We start from the raw sequence: 23,434 nt of genomic DNA on the forward strand, positions 1-23,434 counted from the left end.
AACTGACTAAATCAGTTCAAGGTAGAACTGACTAAATCAGTTCTAGGTAGAACTGTCAGGATCAGTTCTAGGGTAGAACTGTCTAAATCAGTTCTAGGTAGAACTGTCCAAATCAGTTCTAACCGTAGAACTGTCAGCAGAACTGACTAAATCAGTCAGGACTGTAGAACAGTTCTAAACTGACGTCACTGCAGTAAGGGCACTTTAGAATTTAGAAGAAATAAATCACTTCCAATTACTTTGCTATATTATAGCAGATTTTCTATATTTCTTTCTGATCATACGTTACATGTACAAATATCGAAGTGAATAGGAGGTTATCCAACTCATCGGAGAAATATTTTTATAAGATTGCATAGGAAACATCATTGTTTACGTTTCTTCGTTTCCCGTTTTTAACAGTCTCTTCATACATGTCATAAATATATCTCTGCATTTAATTCATGGAATTTTTTAATCGTTATTTACCTTGTTTGCCTTGGATTTACATTCATTTAAGATTCTGTTTTGACATATGTTCATACGAAAATTGTACAGTGGATGAATTATGGGATATTAATGATAAAAGTGTTGTATTATAACGTATTATAACGTTAATAAACTATATACATTTGCACCATCTCGTCAATTATTATTTTCTCCAAAAACTGGAAACAAACTTTTTTTCCAAAAAAAAACATAGCCCCCCCCCCCCGAAAATAAAATGGTTGCTGCCTAACTGACTTAAAAAGTCACTTTAGTGACGGTTCATTATTATGGATACAGATAGAAAATAAGGGTGCGCTAAATTTTTAGATATGGTATAAATACACCTTACCGCTATTTGTCTGCCATTACTGGATATCGCACAGGTTCCCGTAAAAATTTGACATCATAAAACAAAATATCTGACGCCACAATGGAAAAGTGATTGTTGTATGCTTCAAAAGTTCAAGAGGCTGGGTCAGCCAGGATTAGCAATATAGGTGTATTGTGTTCCAAAGTTGGTGTCATTTTTATCATACGATCCGTCCTGACATAGAAATATTATTGGTTTACAATTAGGCCATATTATATATTTACATGATAAGTGTAAATAAGTTCAGTTTTGGTTGATATGGTCAAATAATTTTGTTAAAACAACTCAGTCTGATACATGTATATCGAAACTACTGAAATTTGTTTACAATTCAATATTTTGAATAAAAAGAGGACTTGCAGAAAATTGCTGGTACTCTAAATTGATGTGAAATTCTATTTTTAAGCCAATGTGTTACAATATTGCTGTCATTTGAATTATACAATCCATCGTGATATGTAACTACATGTATAAGTGATTTACTATGCGACTATATATATATATATATATTAAGATTTACTTTATAAAGTGTAAATATGGTCAGTTTTGGTTGATGCGGTCACATATGGTCAGTTTTGGTTGATGCGGTCAAATATGGTCAGTTTTCATGGTTTTGGTTGATGCGGACAAATAATTTTGTTATATCCATGAGTCAGTCTAAGATATCAAAACTACTGAAATTAGTTTACGATTCAAAATTTTGATTAAAAAGAGGACATGCTGGCACTTCTCGAACTAAAATTATAACTGAATTGCTGTGCAGCTATATAGATTTACATAATAAAAAGCAAATATGGTAAGTTTTGGTTGATGCAGTCAAAAGATTTTATTACACGACTCAGTCTGAAGTATAAAAACTACTGATATTTGTTGATGATTCAATATTTTGAATAAAACAAGGACATGCTCATTGGAGGATCAAGGGGAGGGGGTCCAGGGGTTGGAACCCCACTTTTTTTTTTAACATCAATGCATATGAATGGGAGCATATAGGATCTAGCTGCCCCTGCATGCTGGCACTATAAATTGATGTGAACAATTACATTTTTTTTCCAAAATTGCTGTTACTTATATTACAGTCCCTCTAGACCTAAAATTAAAACTGAAGTACTGTGCACCTATATAGATTTGCAGAAAGAAAAAGCAAATAAAGGCAGTTTAGATTGATGCGGTCAAAAGATTTTTGTTAAACAGGTCGTCCGAGGTATGAAAACTACTCGTAAACAGATATTATATTGGTTATTGAGGTCCGATAATTTTGTTATGTGATAATGAGCCATCCTGACTCCCGGAATAACAAATGTAAAACAATTCAAATAATAATCCCCCCCCCTAATACTAACGGCCTAATTTATGTACAAAATTGAGAGAAAAACAAAAATTTATGTAACACATCAACAAAAGAAAATCACTGATGGTTTTTTTTTCTGTACAAACTTTTTTTTTCGACACCGGCGAAGAACAATCGATTTTTTTAACGACAAACCGAAAACAATTTTTTTCTTTCAATTTTAGCATTACATATAGTGGCAGCTGAGGATGAAACAAACAATTATTTTTTCTCAGGGTCCAAAACAAATAATTTTTTTCACCAAAAACTGGAAACAAACCATAGCCCTCCCCCCAGAAAATCAAATGGTTGCTGCCTAGCTAAGTCTAGCTAAGAGAGCCGTTGTGTAGTGGTTAGTGCATCGGACTACTTACACAAAGGTTCCTGGTTCGATTCCCGTCTGGGATGAAAATTTCAGGAACTGAATTTTCGGCTCTCACTTGACACCATTTGCGAGTATGGTCTCGAGGAAACGATGATAGTCCGTCGGAAGGGGACGATAAATGGCTGACCCGTGTTAAGAGAGAGCCATATCTCTTGCACGTTAAAGACACCCTTGTAGATTTCGAAAAAGAGCAGGCTAATACCGCTACAAGGCAGCACTCGCACCCGCAAAGTGGAAAGGGATTAATATAAGTTGCAAAACTTGTTTCCCAATCCACTATAAATAAATATGTTTAAACTTATTAAACTAAGTCTTGCCGATTATAAATCTGAAATAAAACCGTCAAAATAGCAAACTATATAATTTAAATCGCTTTTTTACCCAACCCTTTATATTAAGGCAAAGTGTTCTTAAAACTGATAAATCAACTCTAGCCGTAGAATTTATAAATCAATTTTAGCCGCAGAATTTATAAATCAATTTTAGCCGCAGAATTTATAAATCAATTTTAGCCGTAGAATTTATAAATCAATTTTAGCCGTAGAATTTATAAATCAATTTTAGCCGTAGAATTTATAAATCAAATCTGGCCGTAGAATTTATAAAAATCAATTCAAGCCGTAGAATTAGAAATCAATTCTAACCGTAGAACTGTTCTAGAATTAGAACTGACCAAATATCTGGTCAGTTCTAGCTAGAACTGTCAGGATCAGTTCTAGGGTAGAACTGTCAGGATCAGTTCTAGGGTAGAACTGTCAGGATCAGTTCTAGGGTAGAACTGTCAGGATCAGTTCTAGGTAGAACTGTCCAAATCAGTTCTAGGTAGAACTGACCAAATCAATTCTAGCTAGTGGTCTCACTAATTAGCGACAACAAGAATTTTAGCGACAACAAGCGTCAACAAGCGACAAGAAGCGACAACAAGAATTATTTTAGCGACAAGAAGCGACAAGAAACTATTTAGCGACAAGAAAACATTTTTTTTTAATTAAAATTAATTATTGCAATAAATATTAAAAGAATATGCAAAAGAAAATAATTTTAGCGACAAGAAAGTTAAAATTGATAGAAAAAAATGAAACATTATTTACATAATATTTTATCATCTATTATGAATAACAGCCAGTATTACGTTTAATTATTGTATTATGAGATTACTTTTCCTTGCGTTTTAGAACATATTATTTATCTTATAATTTGTTTTTTAAAACTCTTTTCGTGCAATATATATTAAGCTCGCAAAATGAATTATTTGTGCATCATTGTCCTGAAAATATTAACACAAATTGTGAAATACAAAGAACTGAAATCAAACAGGAGGAAAAGAAAATTGAAATGTGAATGTTTTCATCTTTTTATTTGTTTATTGCCTCATTAAACGATATTTATCATGTTTATGCATATTGATTGAAGATGAAAGGAAATTAATGACAATTTTGAGTTTTCAACAAGACTAGTGTTCACTATTTACAATGATTGTATATTCTGGCGCGTGTAATTGTATAGTCTGACGCGTGTACAAAGTTGAAGGTGTTAATTGGATGTTATTGTAGCAATAAAACAGAGGACACGCGACTCGTTAATCTCATTTGATGTTCCACATTGTGTGTACTGTTATTACCTTACGAAGCCACATCTAATGTTGTTCCTATCAAGAACAATGAATTAGTTGGTTCGATAAAATGCCTGGCCATTCATTGGAAACAATGAATAAAGCCATAGCAGAGTACATAGGAACTTAGCCTATTGAAGTAGTTAACAAGCATGGTAACGCTAAACTGACAAATCAAGAATATATCAGAACATCACCTGATACTAAATCGCAAGTTAGATCTGAAATAGAAGCTGGAAAATCAGTTAAACAAATTTTCACTGATAACTTTGAATCTGAACATCAGCCACGTGACTCAAAATATGTCCAAAACGTTAAATATCATGTTATTAATGAAAAAAATCCTTTCAACAAACAAAATATTGCTGATGATATGCAAACTGTTATTAACATGAATTCAGATACGACGGTAGATTTTTCCACTAAGGTTACTGATATTGAAAGAAAATATGAAGACCTCGTTGGTCCATATCTTACGCAAAAAGTTATTCCTACTATAAGGGATTACGTGTACAATGCTCGAAAAACAGAGTCGAGAATTCCATTGCAATGGAAAAACAGTAATTGTGAATCAATCAATCACATCTTGAAACTAGCTAGAACAGTTCTAACCTAGAACTGACTAAAAGGTGTCAGGCTGACAGTTCTAAGTACTGTTCTAGAACAGTTCTCCTGACAGATTTAATGAGAGGTTAGAAGTGATCTCCACTGTATTTGTATTGTAGTCCTGTAATATTATGTTGTCATTTCCATGTTATATTTAACATTGACATTAAAGTGCGAGGTTTGGTATGCCACAAAACCAGGTTCAACCCACCATTTTTTCATTTAAAAATGTCCTATACCAAGTCAGGAATATGGCCATTGTTATATTATTGTTCGTTTCTGTGTGTGTTACATTGTAACGTTGCGTCGTTTGTTTTCTCTTATTTTTGAGTGTAATTTCACATTTCGATAAGACGTGTCACGGTACTTGTCTATCCCAAATTCATGTATTTGGTTTTGATGTTATATTTGTTATTATCGTGGGATTTTGTCTCATGCTTTGTCCGTTTCTGTGTGTGTTACATTTAAGTATTGTGTCGTTGTTCTCCTCTTATATTTAATGCGTTTCCCTCGGTTTTAGTTTGTTACCCCGATTTTGTTTTTTGTCCATGGATTTATGAGTTTTGAACAGCGGTATACTACTGTTGCCTTTATTCTTCATGTTTTACGTTTCATTAACATATAATAATAAATAGACTTTTTTTTGAAGTGTCATATATTGATTAACCGTTGAAAAACATACATTAGCAATATCTAAAATAATTAACGCTCAGCCAAACAATTTGACTTATCGGAGCATGAACTATAATCATTTAGTTAATATTGTGTTAATTGTCACATTTGAATGGAGATGAAGACACCTATTACAGGTTGTTTTTACTTTAAATACCATTTTTGTACTTAGGGCAATGTGATAATAGATAAAAGAGAACTATCTACTTACAAAAATTGTGCCAAATATGTAATTTAAATTATACAAACGTTGGTTTGTATAATAACATGTAAATGCAATGACTTTTTATAAACAAAACTATTACAGCTTAAGATATGTGTTTTAAATCACTGAAATGCATAAATAATCTCTAAAATATCAGAAAACAATAACAAAGCACCTTAAAAGTTTGCTAATCTTTTTTTAATCGAAGTCAAAATATCTATAATACTATTAATTATATAATGGAAAAGTGTAAATGGCAATAACCAGTAATAAATTAAATGTTCATGTATATATGTTGCGAATCTTATCTTTTAATAACATTTTTAAAAGTAAAATTACAAAAACACTGTTCTCCATGGAAAATTCAAAATGGAAAGTCAAAAGCTCAAACACATCGAATAAATGGATACAAACTGTCATATACATGACTAAGTACAGGCATTTCTTGATGTAGAATATTTTATCGAAATAAAATCCTTTCTCATAACATGCTACAGTATATATAAACATAGTTCAAATGCTTTTTTTTTTCTGTTTTTAAATTTGTTGTAATCAGATGTAATCCTGTTTAATTTCCTATTATAATACTTAATTCAATCAGCTAATATGACCCCCCCCCCCCCAAAAAAAAAAAAAAAAAAAAACCCAAAACAAAATCATTAATTTAATTCAATCTTATGATTGACAAAGTTGTTGTTATTTAATCATTCACATTAAAAGTAATCGGACCCTTCTCTGATGCATACTCATGTCACTTATAAGTTCAATTTGTAAATTAAATTTCTATACTATACGTACCATGCCAGTTTAAAGTTATAAATCATAAAATTACCAAAATTTTAATAAAAATTAATGAGATCAACATCCTGCGTATAGATTTATATTTATAAAAGATTTTTTTTTCTCTCCAATTTCCTTATTTGATAAACAGAAAATCTGAAAAATTGAGAAAAATGACGCAATAAATTTGTGTACAGTATGCCTAGGTTTATTGAAATAGTTTATTCTGACTTGTACTTTTTATTCAAAATGTGAAAATATACAAAGCGCATTTATACATTTCAGTTGACTTTCCTTCTGACGTATTTTCAATCCACGTAGAAGCAAGCAGAGAAGAAGGTTCAGTTATTACTGAATTTTTAGGTCAAAGCTCTCCAAATTTAGAACCTGTCTTCAAATGCAGTTTTGTAGATGTGGTTGGAAAAACATATTTTTACTCTATATATTGGTACATCAATGAAAACAGCGTGAAAACATTTGAAAATGTTATATTCCAAGATATTGATTCAACTTGGCTCCGCCCTGAACACTGGGTTCAAAACTACAAAATGAATATGTATGTAAGTAGAACCACTACCTTTTCCTTGTTATAAACGATTAGGCTATACAAGATTAAACATCCCAGATATATCCCATATAAAAGAACTGAACTGCATGGTTTAAACCTTAAGCTAGCTATCGTTTAAACAACATCATGTTGTTCGCAAATAAACTTAAAAATTCATATCACTTTATTCCACATGGTCAGATAAGGCCTGTTAGAAAGGTCGTGCATACCTGACACAATTCGTTAAAACACCCTTGTATTAAATGATAAATAAACATAATCCATAACACAAAAAAACATAGGGCAAATAATTTTACCAATCATTATCGCACTTCAGGTAAATAAAAGACACTATGAGCGGTTAAACACCGTTAAATGGTCACCCCTTCTGTAGTAAATTTCTTACGGGGTTAATTTTGTGACAATTACTATGAAAGGTGACGTCATCGTCATTTCATATCATGGTTTTATATTTTAATCTTATACACAATTCTAGCAGAAAAAGTCCCGTGTACAATGAAAGCAAAATATTATTTTTAACTGCCAGTCACAATGTCTCTCATTCATTCTTTTCTTTTAATTTACAAATGTATCTTTGCAGGTAAAATGTTCTGTTAGGGCAAGGAAAAGTGTCGATGGCACACCAAGTCCTCATCAATATAGTGCAAATTTTATAGCAGGAGTAATTGTAAGTTGACGAAATTACAATATTACGTTCACGTGTTTATCGTAGTTTGTGACTTTATAATTCAATTTATGTTGACGTGCTTACAGTAGTTTTGTTGCATCAATTATAATGTGCACGTGTAGATTTAAAAATCAAATAGAGTACATAAAACCCAAACAAATTGGCATTGGATTTGGTGCAAAAATGCCATCCTCATCTATTTGCATATCAACAATAGAATGTATTTTGTAGTCAATATTTCATTTTCAAACGAAAACAATACAGCTTTAGATGTCAATATCTAAAATATTTGTTGGCTCCCTCATACCAAACATCTTAAACAAAATATAAGAACAGGCAGATGTGGTATTATTCCAAAATAGACATTTCATTTTTTCATATGCTTCATACGAGTTCTTTGATAGTAGTTAGACAACTACTAAAAAGAAGCTAAAAGCACTACAATAGTATGTGTTATTTTTATGATATCTTCGCCACTATATAGAATTAAAACACATGCATTTAAGCACAAGATAAATCTCTATCTAATTTGGAAAAACTTTCTTTAAAAACTTCTCCTATTAAAAATTGTGTTTCGCTCCCCATTCTTCAATGATTTTGAAAATGCCTGACAAAAGGAACAAAGGAAAAAGAAATGATAAGCTACTTTTGTTGTCTTTTGAATTCAAGAATAAAAGCATTGAAGTATTTTCCAATTTACTTAATTTGTCGGGCGAAAAATGGTTTTAATTAAAAACCATTCTTTAATGATTTAATTATCATGGCATATTTATATTGTAAGTATTTGTTCGTCTTTTCATTTATATTTCTACTTTCAAAAGTCATACCAGTAAGTAAGTAAGTAAGTACATTGTTTATTATAGTGACATGTGTAAATCAGAATAAGTATATAAATTTGTACAAAATATAAATACATATACAATACACCCGGCCCAATGAACCAATAAGTCACCATTTAAAGTGATAAAATGAAAATAGAATTTCAAAATACACACTTTAATTACACTGAATACAATCAAATTAATTTAAAAGGCCTTCATATTTGACAAGCTTATTAATCTGTTAAACTCATGTGGTCATTAAACCTTATTTTGTCACAGTTTAAACATCTCTAATCGTCTATTTGTTTTATGGTTATATGCTTTACAGCTCAATTGTCAGTTTAACCTTAAAATAACCATAAATAAACAGTTTTTGATACGTTTAACTTCTAATTTTAGCCTTAAAGTAGCTAACTTTAAAGTTTGTTTCCGGTATTACTCTCATCTAAAGTAGAATAAGAAAGAGTAGATCTTACTTTTTAAAAGGCCTCTGTAATTAAAACAAAGAATTTTCTGAAGGTGACATTAACATTTTATTTATTTATTCAAAATTCCATGTTTATGTCTGAAGACAAAACGATGACAATCCAGGGCTTGGTTCTATTGATAGACGATTGCTGCTTACAATGAAGCTTTAAAAACAATGGTTTCTTTTGGTAAAGTTACCGAACCTCTGTACCACAGATTAAAACGAATATCTTGCAATTGTCGTATCCACAACCGTCTCCCTTTTTCGTCAATGTGTACTCACATTGTGAGAGTGAGATTGATCTTCAAGTTTGTTCTCACCATGATGCATTCAAAGGATGAAACAAGTTGAACAGGATCTGTTCACCCTTCCGATGCACCATAATGATTTAAAATTTCGTGTTATTGTTAATCAATCTTTTTAAAAGATTCAAAGATTAACGTTTGCTCTTTGACTTTTTACGTATTTCTCAAAGTTTTGTTGAATTAATTGAAATACTAAGGATTGTGTACTCCCAGAAATTCAGACGACATTAATATTATTAGAGACAACGATTAAGAATTTCGAAATTTCAATACTATTCAATTTCGTACTTGTGCTGACCTCCCTACTATTTTGATTTGAGCACCACTGATGGGTTTTATGTATATCAGAAGCGCATTTAGTATCTTAAATGAGCTTTTACAATAAAACACTGGTTCGGAGACACTTCTTGCGGTAGTCAGCCCTCTTATGTTGACACACCAAAGAAAAAGGTACCAATCAATCTGCAACTGTTTTGGTTCTTATACATCCTGGATTTCAAATTTTTGGTTTGAGCACGAATTAAAAGTTGTTTTCAATTTTGTTTCTTTGTTTGTTTATTAGGGGTCGAACTTCTACGAATTGTTTGCCTCAAACATAGATAAATGTTGCCATCTTCAGCATACTTATTGTAATTTTGGGATTTGAATTTCTTTTTTTTGTTTTTTTTTTTATAGCTGACTATGCGATATTGGTTTTCCTCGTGGTTAAAGGTCGTACGATGACATGTTTTTGTTTATTTATGCGTTGTTTTGTCTCTTGTGGAGAGTTGTCTTAGACCACACCATCTTATATCTGTATCTTCAACTTTGTTCATATATTCGTTGTCAAAGTATATTTCGATTTAAGCATTAATGATGAGGCTTATGTCGGTTGGATTGTTTATTAACTAGAAAACAAGAAAAAGAGATTTTGTCATGAATTTTATTCTGGTGTTCAATGTTGGAGAGTGTCCATTTTTGAAAGTGCAAATGAACTAGATCAGGGAAGCAGTAACTTCAGAGACTCTTGTTAAAAATTGAAATATATATATAATAACACAAATAACAAACAAACAGTATACAACGCATACAGCAAAGTTAAAGTTTACTTATGTGATCACTTAATTTAAGATCAAAAGACCGTTTATGTAGAGCAACAAGTACACTAAATAGGATCTTCTTCAGGAGGTAATGTGAATATTTAATTTATTTTACTACAACGACGAAAAAGTTGGCTGTATTGCTTTTGTAAAATAAGTTTAGATTTGATTTTTTTAATGTGTTATTTGTCTTTATTTGCAGCCAGACAACTACATATACGAGGTTTCCGAAGGAAGTAACGTTACATTTACTGTGTCATCAACAGTACCCATTGGTTGTACAAGTATTTTGTTAATCAATAATTGTAAAGAAACGTTCAAAATAGGCTATCCAAGTTATACGAAAAATTCAGATGCCTGTGATGGTTCAATAGATAATGGCGACCTTGCATTTGAAAGAGAAACATGTGGAGTCGAAATTCCGGCTAATAACTGGAATAAAATAAATGATATTGTCGTATACGGATATGTAGACAGTGTATATAACACAGAAAGTGTGCGAACTACTAACATTCGCCTTACACATCAGTTAAGTAGGAAAGATCCATCTCATGCGTGGGACAATGTTATAATTCCTAATATTCAGGTGTGTATAGTTTATCTTATATAATTTTTCCCAATTACCACATTATTTTTTGTAGACAATGGCATTATGTTTTCTTTGACTGTAACACACACTATTATTTCACAGTACCTTCCCCCCCAATATAAATGTAAACGCAATCAAATGATTGATATAATCTTTTTTCTTATTTTCAAAAAAAAAAATAATACCTTTTATAAAATGCCAGCGATCTCCAATACTTGACTTAATAAAATACCGGTACTTAGCCCAAATTTTATTCTTTATATAAATATATTCTTTTTTTTGTTAATTTCGATAATCTTTTATTAGATCCGAATAAAGGACGAAGACATCAATATTGAACTTGCTAAGTGCGAAACATGGAGTGATCCTAGATATTACACATTCGACAGGACATATTTCTCAAAGTCTATATCCGGAGAATATGTGTTATATCGACATAAAAGAAATCCTTATTGGGTATGTATAATTGTATAAATTGTAACATTCAATATTTAGAACTAAAATGACCTCAAACCTACTGATTCAAACATTAAAAACTTGTCTGAGAATTTAACAAAAAATACATTTTAATCTGGTCAATTCAAGTTAAGCTATAGCTAAAATCTCAATTAAACATTCTTTGAAAATAAAAAAGGAAAACAAATGTATCGAATGAAATACCAAACAAGCAAACCAATTTTTTATATTTATGTTTGTCTTTTCTATTGACTTTAGGTTCATACACTGTCTACAGCATGTTGGGATGGTACCTGCAATGTAGGTGTGGCGATACGTAGCCACAATTCTCTGTTTGTTGTTAGGACTAGTGATGTAGTCTCCCATAATGTTGTTGTTCAAGGTCGTGTGCATCCATTTGTTAATTTTCGCCACTGTGATGACCAAAATATGGTTGTAAAACGACACGGAACACAATACACGGTAAGAAATATTGATTTAACACATTTGAATTTTAGATGTAAGAGTGTCAGCAATAGTTGGAATTGTTGAAAGCACAAAGTTTATACATTGTTAAAAATAATGCAATCCGAGGTTTCACGTTAACTTTATAAAAGCTGAAAAGCTACATAAAAGAAACAGAAGGCTGACCATTCAGATATATTGATGATATTCTTCCCATTAACAATCAAAACTTTTCTGATTGGGTTCCATAAATATGTTCCCTAGAACTAGAAGTAAAAGGAACAACAGTCAACGGCTTTTTAGTCTCATTTTCACACTTGCACGTCAAATTTTACATTAGCAGTCATCTCAGTTCTAGAATCTATAACAAATTAGATGATTATAATTTTGAAATGAACATTCCCACCACCTTAGTACCAATATGATAACTGCACCTGCATATGTGATACATATTACGCAATTCATTCGGTATTCAAGAGCTAGTAGATGCTACTCAGGCTTGATCAAATGTCAACAGTGTCGGAGCAGAAAGATGTTGAACCACGGTAATGAAAAACAAAACATCTTGTCTTTTTTATAAACAAGTTCATTGGAAGATACCGAGACCTTGTTGATAAGTATCCTGTACAACTTCATAAAATAGTTAACCGTTTACTAGTATAGATTATAGGTACTGACGTTGTTTATTATCTTAAAAACGTGCTATAAGGTTATTTTATTTGTCTTTGTAAAATATTAACCTTTGCAGTTTTGCTTTGTTAATTGCCTTATGGTGTGGTTTTATCAACCGTTTTCTAATTAGGGAAATGCCTGTTTCCGGTCATGTGACAGTTGTTTTTCCTTCAGTTGTACATTTTTGATTTGATTATGGACTTTCCGTTTAGAATTTGTCCTTGGAATTCTGCATTTTTGTTTAACTACGCAGTAAATCGATTTTCGGCTGAAAAGCTATAAACCTTGTCAACGAAATAATAGTTGTTTAGTATTATTTATTTTGAGTTTAAACATAAAATTCTAATTTCACGTCTTGTTTCAGCTGTTCGAATAAACTGAATTATATATAAAAAGTAAAACAAGCAAATGCACTGAAATCGAAGGAAAACAAAAGGTCCCATATCAAATTTGGAATGTACTAATTTCAGTGATTTACTTTTGTACATTTTCCTATCAGAATAACGGTTATTTATATATCATACCTGTTATTCTTTCAATGGTTGGTCTTGCAGTTTTAATTGTATGTACATTGTAACTGCAAATATTTACAGTTGAAACACTACTAAATTGAAATTTACCATGACACCTTAAGTTTTAGCTATATTTATGTTTGAAAGGTATAACTTGATATATTTTCTTAAATTAGATAATCGATCAGATCTTTTCATTATAGTCAGAACTTTTTAGCAGGGTATCAAGTTGGACGACCTATGTTCCAATACATTAAAACAGAATTGATAAATCATTCATAATAAAGAAATAACAACGATTACTTAAAACAAGTACTAATTCATTACTTTTTCCAAAGGTGTTTGATTTGATTTCCAGTTTTGTTTTTTTGTTTTTCTAAGAAACAACTACATTCATAATTGCTTTTTGAAGTATTTGTTTCAATTTTTGATTGTGCCATTTGTTGAGGGACTTTCTGTTGAATTTCCTTTGAATGTTCACTCCTAAAGAATATGTGTGTTCTCTTTGTAGGTAATACTTCCAACTGGTACAGAAATATGGTTTAAAATTGGAAAAGGAATACTTGGGTTTCCAGGTTACTGGGTATGGCACGTCACAATAAAACCTTCAGCACTGGACATAGAACAAACAGAAGGACTATGTGGATTTTTAAGTCGGGACGGAAGCAAAAATGACGATTTTTTAGAACGCGACACTGGACATGTTGTAGATGAGAGTACATTTATAAAATCGTGGAAGTAAGTTTATTCGACGTGGGGTGTGGACATATTTTCTTTACAATCGTGTATAAGGTGAAGTTACTAGTTTAACTTGATTACACACTCAAACGAGCTAGTTTTTGTATGGTGTTCACTCGTATCAATTTAAGTTAACAAAATAAGACATGTATCCTAAACTCAATTTAAGTTGCAGTCATAAGCATACTATTTTGCTTGTTTGTAAGACGTATAATGAACCATTTGTATCAACATTTTAAATTCAAGCTCATTAAATATACATGGTTAGTTAAGCTGTTAAATACTTAAATACATGCAACATCAGCAAATAAAAATACAGAATCTAATAACCAATCCGGAACAATTAAGATCAACTCCGGTATTTTGTGTTTTTTGCCATGGCGTTGTCAGTTTATTTTCGACGCTTGAATTTGAATATCCCTTTAATTTCTTCCATCTCTCTTCTATTCACCGCATTGATGCTACGGTAAGATAACACAATTTACAATACTGAAATACCAGGGTGTTTCGATAGTAGTTTCTTTTCCGACGATATCAAAACCAAGTCGTCATCACCTTTTTTCTTAAAAGAAATATCATTGATATTTATATATTTCATAACGAGTTAGAATTGAATATCGCTTTATATCAATCCCAGTTATTTAATTTTAATATGATAATAAATGAGCCGTCGGTGATATTTACAGATGCCGTCGTTATAAAATACGGATTTATCCCAATCATCGTAACTACAATCCCGTTCCTCTTTTCCCCGAATGTGACCCTACTAATAAAAACTATCACCAATATTGTACTAACATGAGTCACACGATGGATGCCAGATGTGGAGCATTATTTGCTAACTCGTCTGGCGCACCTAGGATCAACCCCGGTTTTTGGTGGGTTGCGTGTTGCTCAGTCTTGAGTTATTAATGTAGTGTTTTTTGTACTGTTGTTCGTCTGTTAGAGGTTTTTTTAAGCCATGGTGGTGTCAGTTTTAATACGAATTAGTGTATCCCGTTTTTTATCTTTCGTCTCTCTTTCTTAGACTGGTCGTGAATTCGCAAGGCGATATCTGCATGCATAGAAAAAATCGCTTACTCTGTCAAATGATCAAGTCTCGCTCCAATTTTATACGCTCGTTAGCGGGATGCATTATGGTATACCGATGTCCGTCTGTCCGTAGTCAACATGTTGGACATTACACAAAAACGCATTTACTTATTTGCATAAAACTTGGGTCAATTATTCATATTTGTAAATGAAAGATGCCTTTTGATTTATAAATTCTTTTTTAAGTTTTCGAGATAAGAAATTATATTCATAAGAAAGAGGGATTTCTGGTATACGGACACTAACTCAAAAGTGATTAGAGCAGTAGCCATGCCATTTTGGTAAATGGTTATATCTATTAAGATAGCCTCTTAGGTTGTTGTGTTTTTATATAAGTTTCTGAAATGAAATGAATGTATTTTAAATTTGTATCTGTTTAACAATGACGAGCGCAGCTATGTATTGTTTGCAACCTTGTTTTCTCTTTTAAATCGATTGACGAGACAGGTATTCATTTTAAGCATAAATAAATTTATGGCCCCTAAATACAGCCATGGTTGTTGCTATTGTTTTAGCAGGTTTCTTGTTTTAGATTGATAGCCGATCAACTAGTGAAAAGTCTTCTTTTGGCAACACCTTCATTTAGATAAACAAAGAAAAAAAATGTTATCCCACGAAAATTTAATTCGTCGATTTTCCGCTTTTCTCCCCTACCTCAATCCTGTGAAATCAAATCTTTTTTTTTATTTGAAAAGGTGTAAATGTTTGTAATGTTTTGGTTTTCCTCTCATGTGGTTTGTAATCACATGAATTAATCGGTATTCGATAGTCTGGTTATTATTATTATTATTTTTATTTCCATGTTTGTGGGCGATTTTTATGCCCCTACTCTGCTCTAATTATATAAGATGAACCAATCAGTCAAATGCATGGTTTTATCATATTGGTTAAATGAATTATTTTCATATTTTTTATATTTTATAAAATTTGTTTTTAATATTATATTGTACATGTGTTCTCTTTTTTGATATTGACATTTCATATTAAATGCTCATTATCGACATACAATTGTGGTTTCATTTAGAGCGACCATCTTCCTGTATGCCTCTCTGTATATCGTTGTTGTAATCATGTTACATTTGCGGGATCGTAATTGAACATTAGTAAACTACTGGTGTCTTACTTTCTAGTATTTTAAATATTCCCGTTTTGTCGCTATCCAATTTGCACATTCATAAAAGTCATTGTTATTGCAGCTATACTATGTTACAGATGTGATGTCATACCAAAGTAATCGTTCATGAGTGAATATAATGAAAGAAACTTTTAGATATTTTTTTTTGTACTTCATAAATCGAATACACATTGATTTGTATGATTTTTAAATTGTTTGATTTTCAACTTTTAAAATTTTAAAGTATTGAAGAAGATTCAACCGAGAGTTTATTCACAGCTGATCCAGGATTTTTAAGTGATGAGTATCTTCAACCATTTTGCGTCTGTAAAGAGGTTTTGAGTGACAGTTCTTCGTTTCAAAACTTCAACAAAGTTGACTGCAACTTAACACAGCCCTTAGAAGGTTGCTATAATACCACGACTGATTTAGATACATCATTTTATTCATCATGCTCTCCTGCAAGGAAAAAGAGAGATGTTATTTTTTCAGAAGACAGACAAACAAGAAAAGTAAAAAGAAGCATCGAAGATAGTGATGACATAACCGAGGAAACTATTCTTCGTTATGCATCGGATTTTGTTCCAAAGTTTTTCAGACCAGTACGTAGAAAGTATCTAAATTTTCCACTGTCATTTTAATACAAAACAATGAATTGCTAGACCGGATTTAATTTGATGCACAAAAAGATCATTTTGAAAAATTGTTATCATTTTTTCCAATAGTTTAAAAAATATATAGATGATAAAAAAGTATCAACAATTAAAACAATTCAATAACGTCAAAATTATTATAACAAAACAAGTACAAAATAACATGTTTTCATAGACATCTCAAGTTATATATGTCGTGTACAAATTGCGATTTTGTACAGGTTATAACATGTACAAAAATATTGTACATGTTATAACTTGTATAATGCAAAAATACAAGTTATAACATGTACAAAAGTACATCATACATGTTATAACCTGTACAAAATATTGCTTAATAATGGTTTTAACTTGTACAAAATTTAAAATAAATTTTAATGAAGTAAAATATACATTTAAATTCACCAATGCATAAAGAAAAACAATAAATAGGCCAGAACGTGTCTTTTTCTGTAGAGGACAATGATCACAAAGTTTCAGAAATATATGTTTCATGACTTATGTTGGCAAAATGTGTTTTCATGTAATTGTATGTTTCATGCAGTCCATCATGGCTTAGATAAGTGTGAAACTATTCACTAAAAGCTTGCATTCCTCAATGACAATTACATTAGATACTATATAGTAACTAAATTCTTCCATAAAATTTAAGAACGACTCTAAATAATTTTGGGAAATACTCCTCCCTCTCGTTTTTATAACATGCAAAGACTAAAACAATGTCTTATATGCTTACTCTGTAAAAGCAAGAGAGAGCTGAAATAGTTTTCATTGGACAATGCTTCATTATCAATATCTTTGGATCTACTCTTCTACATTTTTGGCCTTCAGCATGACATATGTAAATTTATAACTCAATTTTTGTTTATAAACTATAAGATCATTGCATGAGGCGAATGTCATTTTGATGTTTTAAATATATATCCTCTACTTTGAAAGCATGTATTTGTGGCCTTTGGATGTTGTCTGCTCCATGGGCGGGTTGTTGTCTTTTAGACACATACCCCATTTCAATTCCCAATTTTATTTGTAGACACATCTATCCTGGCTATCCTCTTATGTCTTTTAGTGTCAAGTAGAAAGAATGTATTTTACTATTGCCTTCAAAGTGGACACTCACCATTATAATTCATTAAATAAAGATATGTCCATAGGTAGTCATAAGAGGATCATAAGACATGTCCTAAGATATATCTTATGACAGGTCTAAGGAATGCTTCGTAATATTACCGACCCCTGGACATTACAGTATCAAAAAAGGAGAAAACACACTAACATGAAGGAATAATACAAAAGTTATGAATATGTTATTGAGGTCAATATCATCTGTTGCGATAATAGAAAAATATCCTTATTTTTCGATTTTGTACAAGTTAAAACCATTTTTAAGCAATATTTTGTACAGGTTATAACATGTATGAGGTACTTTTGTACATGTTATAACTTGTATTTTTGCATTATACAAGTTATAACATGTACAATATTTTTGTACATATTATAACCTGTACAAAATCGCAACTTGTACACGACATATACACGCTTGTAATCAAAGTACAAACTTTAAATAGATATAGGTTTTTAAAGATTATAATAAAAGTAAAAATCGGACGCAACCACATGTTTAGTTATGCTCATTTCGAAAACGTATTTGCTTGACAATGATACCAGGAAAAAGACGAGTTCTAGTAATGACAAAAGAGAGGTAAAACATATCAGAGGGACATTCATACTCATAAATCGAAAACAAACCAATGACCAGATAACGCCATTAAAGTATTTATTTTTAAGTCATCTGTGTAAAATAATTCCAGCAGAACTTTCTTGATTTTTGAGGTTTTGATCTACAAGAGTAACACCAGTGCAGTAGTAAGCACCTCTGTTTTGTCATAAAGTGTTAACGATTTATAAATTAGCAGTTTACAGTTGTTGTTTTGTTTTTAACTAAGTATTTTCTATCCCTGTAATATATCCTACTGATGTTGGCCTTTTAAACGTCTTTTTACTCGCGAGTCACTTTTGGGTATTATTTGAACGAAATGTGTGCCTTGCGTAAAACAATTATACTTGGTGTCTGCGGTGATTTTACTGCAAGTTGTATATAATAGTTTTAATAACTTGATACACATTTACTTTCCTGCATGCTTACAGGAACCAGAATGGACAGATGGTTGGACAGAAGAAAAAGCCCGTATAGCGTGTACAACTGGATTTGATGACAATGTACAACTATCTAAATGTAAAGAATATGTTTACCTATTTACGGAAGAATATGTTACGTCGTGTATTGAAGATATCAAGGTATTGAAGAAAAACATCTCCTGATATATTTTTTACTATCTAATGTAGATACATGTACATATTGCATGCTTTGAAATAACTATAACTTTCAAATAATTAAAAATTCATTAAATCAACACAAGATTTTGGAGCTTGAGTTTCGGACTGGCGCAACAAATACATGGATTCATAATAGATGATAACTAATCATTGAGGAAAAAAAATCGAAAAAGAAATCATGTCATGAATCATGTTTATGACTCCATACTTGAAGCTACAAACATGCAACAACAAATCTAGAAGTTTCATGATATACGATTTTTTGCTTCTGTAGGAATATGGTTATTCTGAAATAATGATAAATACATTTTTTTCGTAGGCATCTGGAAATACAACGCTAATGATGATGACAGTCGATAAAATGCTTTCATCGTGTGTCATTGAGATATCAAGAAATGAATCATTGCGAAACAGCTCAGAATCTGGATCTAGAGAATCCCTATCTGAAGCCATTACAAGTGAACTCTGTCAGAATGACTGTAGTGGTCATGGGACTTGTGAAAAAGGTATCATTGATTTTTTTTGGTTATTTTTCTTAGGCTTGATATATTTTATATACAATTGGAGATAACATATAAAATATAACTTTACTTACTGGTGGAGAAAAATATCTTTAAGTAATGTAATGCTTACAGAATATACGATATACGTTATGATAGATTACTGTTTTTACTATTTTCCCGTAGGTAATTTAAGTTAACGTCTCTAAATGTTTCTTATTTGTATTATCATAGGAATACAATTTAAATACAAATTTAGTTTGTACCATTCAACCGCACAAAAAAAAGGGAAAACATATTCACCTACAGATCCTGATTGATTATATATGTAGGACTCTAAAGTGCGATGGTACTCTAAAGTGCGATGGTCACGCTAAAGTGCGATGGTCTACGCTAATGTACGATGGTGACTCACGCTAAAGTACGATGGTTGTTTGTTTGCTAAAGTGCGACGGTATGGTATGCTTAAGTGCGATGGAAAAATAGAGTAAGGTTTAAGGGCTTAAAACAATGAAATAACATTGATGTTAAAAACAAGTCTTTTTGCAAGCTCGTATGCTATGATATAACATATAATGTGATGAGATTTACGATTTAAAGGTAGTGTTATGTGAATGTTTTTAAATTTAGAAGACTGACCTAGTAATAATTTCTAAAAAGGTTATTTAGGTGTCACAAAATACTATATTTCCTTTTAATGAATTTTTAACAATTCGGGCGTTTTAACGTCATAATCAAACTGCGTTTCTTATGTCTATACTTTCGCAGACCATCGGACTTTACCGTATGAAGGCATCTCACTTTAGCGCAAACCATCGCACTTAAGTGTGACCATTGTACTTTAGCGTCCCCATTGCACTTAAGAGTCCTACGTATATTTTGTCTTGGTTTACAGAAATAACGGCTTTTAATGTATCTAATTCACTAATCATATAGTATGAAATTCAAAACAGTGTAGCTGTGGCCATTGATTGACACATTAAAATCATTCATTGACTGGGACAATTTAGGTGAACGTTTGTATGTAACGACCAACGCTCACTATGTACTTTTAAAGACACTTAAACTAAGGGGTCACCAAAGGTTCTCAACACCTAATTAAGTAATTCGAAAAATTAATCAGAAATAAGACGATATTTTGATTTATATCAATTATATAAATCAAAACACAAAGGTTATTCCTGATTAATTTTTCGAATTATTTTATAATTAAAGGCGTTAAGAAACCTTTGGTGACCCCACCGTTTAAATGTCTATCGTAGGTACGTCATGAACAGTGGTTGTTACAGACAAACGTTCACGTAAATTGTCCCAGTCAATGGATGATTTTGATGGGTCAATCAATGGCCACAGCTACACTGTTTTGAATTTCATACTATAATAGAAAAGTATGCTACATTTTTTATTTAGCCTGTGCTTCTACTGGCTGTGGCCTAAAGTGTTACTCATGCCCGACCTGAGGCCAAACATTTGACCGAATCTATTTTATCATGTCTGCAGATTTTGATCTATGACATAATAGGTAATAGTGATGAATAACAGGTGGAGTTTCTGGACCATTTTCCCCAACGTTACGTGATTCACTAGACAATTTTACTTATACAGTCTTTTTGGTACGGTTGCAGATCAGGAGTGCAATTTATTCAAATCAGTCAATAAAGTTGACTTACAGATCCAGTCAACCTAACATTTCGAGGCTGGACTTTCGGGATTGCTTTTTAACTTTAAAAAAATGTTTTAACATGGTATTGGTGTTATATAGACACAACAGTTTTCAATGAGTTTTTGTAAAAAGGGTCATAGTGACGACTTCCAGATCGAATTTGGGTTTCTTTACTGAAAACTAACCTTTTACATAATTAAAAGCTCTACAAACTCAACAAATACATAATGACTGTCCGGATGTTATCGTATGAGACATAGTGTAAACCCTGGTACACATTTTACTTCAGTTAAGGATTTTTTTACTACAGTCGAGGGGGGGGGGTAGGAACTGACGCCTCAAGCACTTATAATAATAGTGGATTTCATTTTTTTTTTTTTTTTTTTTTTTTTTTTTATATCGCATGACTTGATGTTATGCTGACTGTTTAAATCAGTTCAATAATTAGTTAATGACAAATTACAAATATTCAACAGAAATCTTTAAAAAAAACTTCGTGAATTTCTTGAACGTGTAATCTAGAAAGAGATAATTGGTAACATTAAAGAACACAGGATTTGTGAGATATATTACATCTCGTAGTCAGGAATTTGTTGACTATACCTATTATCTGTATCGCCATCTCAGAGGGAGTTTAATAAGGCTTGTTTTAAGGGGTCTTCTTGTACATACAAGTAGTTCGTTACAAGCTTTTTATCTTTATTGAGGTAGTCTATCACGCTTTCGTTTTGATTTTATCATTTGTCAGGCGCATGCAAGGATTTGTTTGATCATTAATTACCTATTACCTTCTTTTGTATTAAACTAGGAATTTGCAAATGCACAAATGGATTTACCGGATTAGACTGTTCGTTTTTTAACAATTTACCTCCATCTGGAATAACTCTTCCTGATGCTGGTAGATGTGGAACCAGAACCCGGCAATGTAGTAAAACAAATGTTTACGGTGATTTCGACACCGAGGACATATGGTTCAAACGAAGACATTTTCAGGTGATAAGATTATGTTTATATCTTTTTTTACGTATATAAAGCCACTCTCTGTTATCATTGAAGGCCTGATTTATGACAACACAACAACAAAAAACCCAAATATTAAAGACAACACACTACGACAATGCATTATAAGCTCCGAACTTGGTACAACCACATTGTTTAGATGGGGAGAGTTAAAGAATGTAAATTATGCTTTGAGTTATTACTTTTCATCTTTACAATATAACAAAATGTACTACAAGTGCAGATTAAGGTTCAAGAATAAGTATCACTGCATTATTGATGTTTTAAATAACATAGCAATCGTAAATATCACAGTTGTGGCCAATTCAAATCCTATAGCTCTGTTATATACTAACAATATTTCTGTAAAAAAATGATAATTTGCAACGATCTAAAGCGTTAAGATTACAATGAAATTACCATATATAAAGAACAGAGATTGACAATTGATGTGAGTTAGGCATTCAAGAAATTACTCGAAACAGTGACACATTTGTAAATTTATTTTGCCTTTAACTTCCCTAATAGAATCTACATTAGTAGTCCGTTACTAGCCCTGTTTATCTTACTGATACCCCCTTTTCTTTAACAGATGTTAACCTTACCTCAACTAGTGATGTTAATTAACCTTACATTTTTAATTGTTGATTATCTTTTATCTTAAATAGATTTTAACCTGAAGCTTATATCTCTTAAGCAAGTGGTTTCACTGCATTTGTTTTTTCATCGAATGACAAGAAAAGTCGAAGTTGTATGTGAATATCTCAATATATGGGAAATTTAAAAACTATTATGCAATATTCCAACATATTACCAAATATTCTCTATCATATACTAGAAATTAGGATGAATGCAGAAAACATACAAGTAGTATTTCCTCATTTTTTTAATTAATAGAAAATGCTCCTTTTTTTCTTTTTGTTTCAAATTCTGTCTATCACTTTTTTCCAGTAGTTTTGTAATTTTTATCTTTTCTTATAGATAATAGATAACCAAAATCGTTCCAGCGGAATAATAGAAACACTGAAAGCAGAATACCGAAATCCGTATATGGTTACTTGTCAGCTTGCCTCCTCGGGGATAAAAAGAGATCTGAGCAATACAGTTATGGCAGAAGGCTATTATCTTAGCTTTTCATTGGACGGGTCAACGTTCGGAGAGGAAGTTACTATTATTATATATGATGAAAACTGTTACTCATGTAATGCCATCACGGTTTCATGTTCAATATTGGTAAGTAGCTGATAAAATGGTATGGTAAACATAAGACTTATCAGTTGTGTTAATCTGGCTAATGTAGTTTTTGTTTTGTTCTAATCTTATATTCA

The 23,434-nt window shown here is 31.5% G+C and overlaps 1 protein-coding gene across 1 annotated transcript in view; it reads left to right on the top strand.

Moving 5' to 3' along the window:
* The window catches only part of LOC143072889 (von Willebrand factor D and EGF domain-containing protein-like), a 46,594-nt gene that overhangs the window by 17,607 nt on the left and 5,553 nt on the right, over positions 1 to 23,434 (top strand). The window contains exons 6-16 of the mRNA XM_076248031.1: positions 6,714 to 6,988; positions 7,577 to 7,663; positions 10,540 to 10,923; positions 11,233 to 11,382; positions 11,641 to 11,844; positions 13,522 to 13,748; positions 16,199 to 16,556; positions 18,756 to 18,905; positions 19,264 to 19,450; positions 21,916 to 22,100; positions 23,088 to 23,339. Coding sequence (XP_076104146.1) covers positions 6,714 to 6,988; positions 7,577 to 7,663; positions 10,540 to 10,923; positions 11,233 to 11,382; positions 11,641 to 11,844; positions 13,522 to 13,748; positions 16,199 to 16,556; positions 18,756 to 18,905; positions 19,264 to 19,450; positions 21,916 to 22,100; positions 23,088 to 23,339 — 2,459 coding nt within the window. The remainder of the gene's footprint in view (positions 1 to 6,713; positions 6,989 to 7,576; positions 7,664 to 10,539; positions 10,924 to 11,232; positions 11,383 to 11,640; positions 11,845 to 13,521; positions 13,749 to 16,198; positions 16,557 to 18,755; positions 18,906 to 19,263; positions 19,451 to 21,915; positions 22,101 to 23,087; positions 23,340 to 23,434) is intronic.

This window comes from Mytilus galloprovincialis, chromosome 4 (genome assembly GCF_965363235.1).
Source record: "Mytilus galloprovincialis chromosome 4, xbMytGall1.hap1.1, whole genome shotgun sequence".
NCBI lineage: Eukaryota > Metazoa > Mollusca > Bivalvia > Mytilida > Mytilidae > Mytilus > Mytilus galloprovincialis.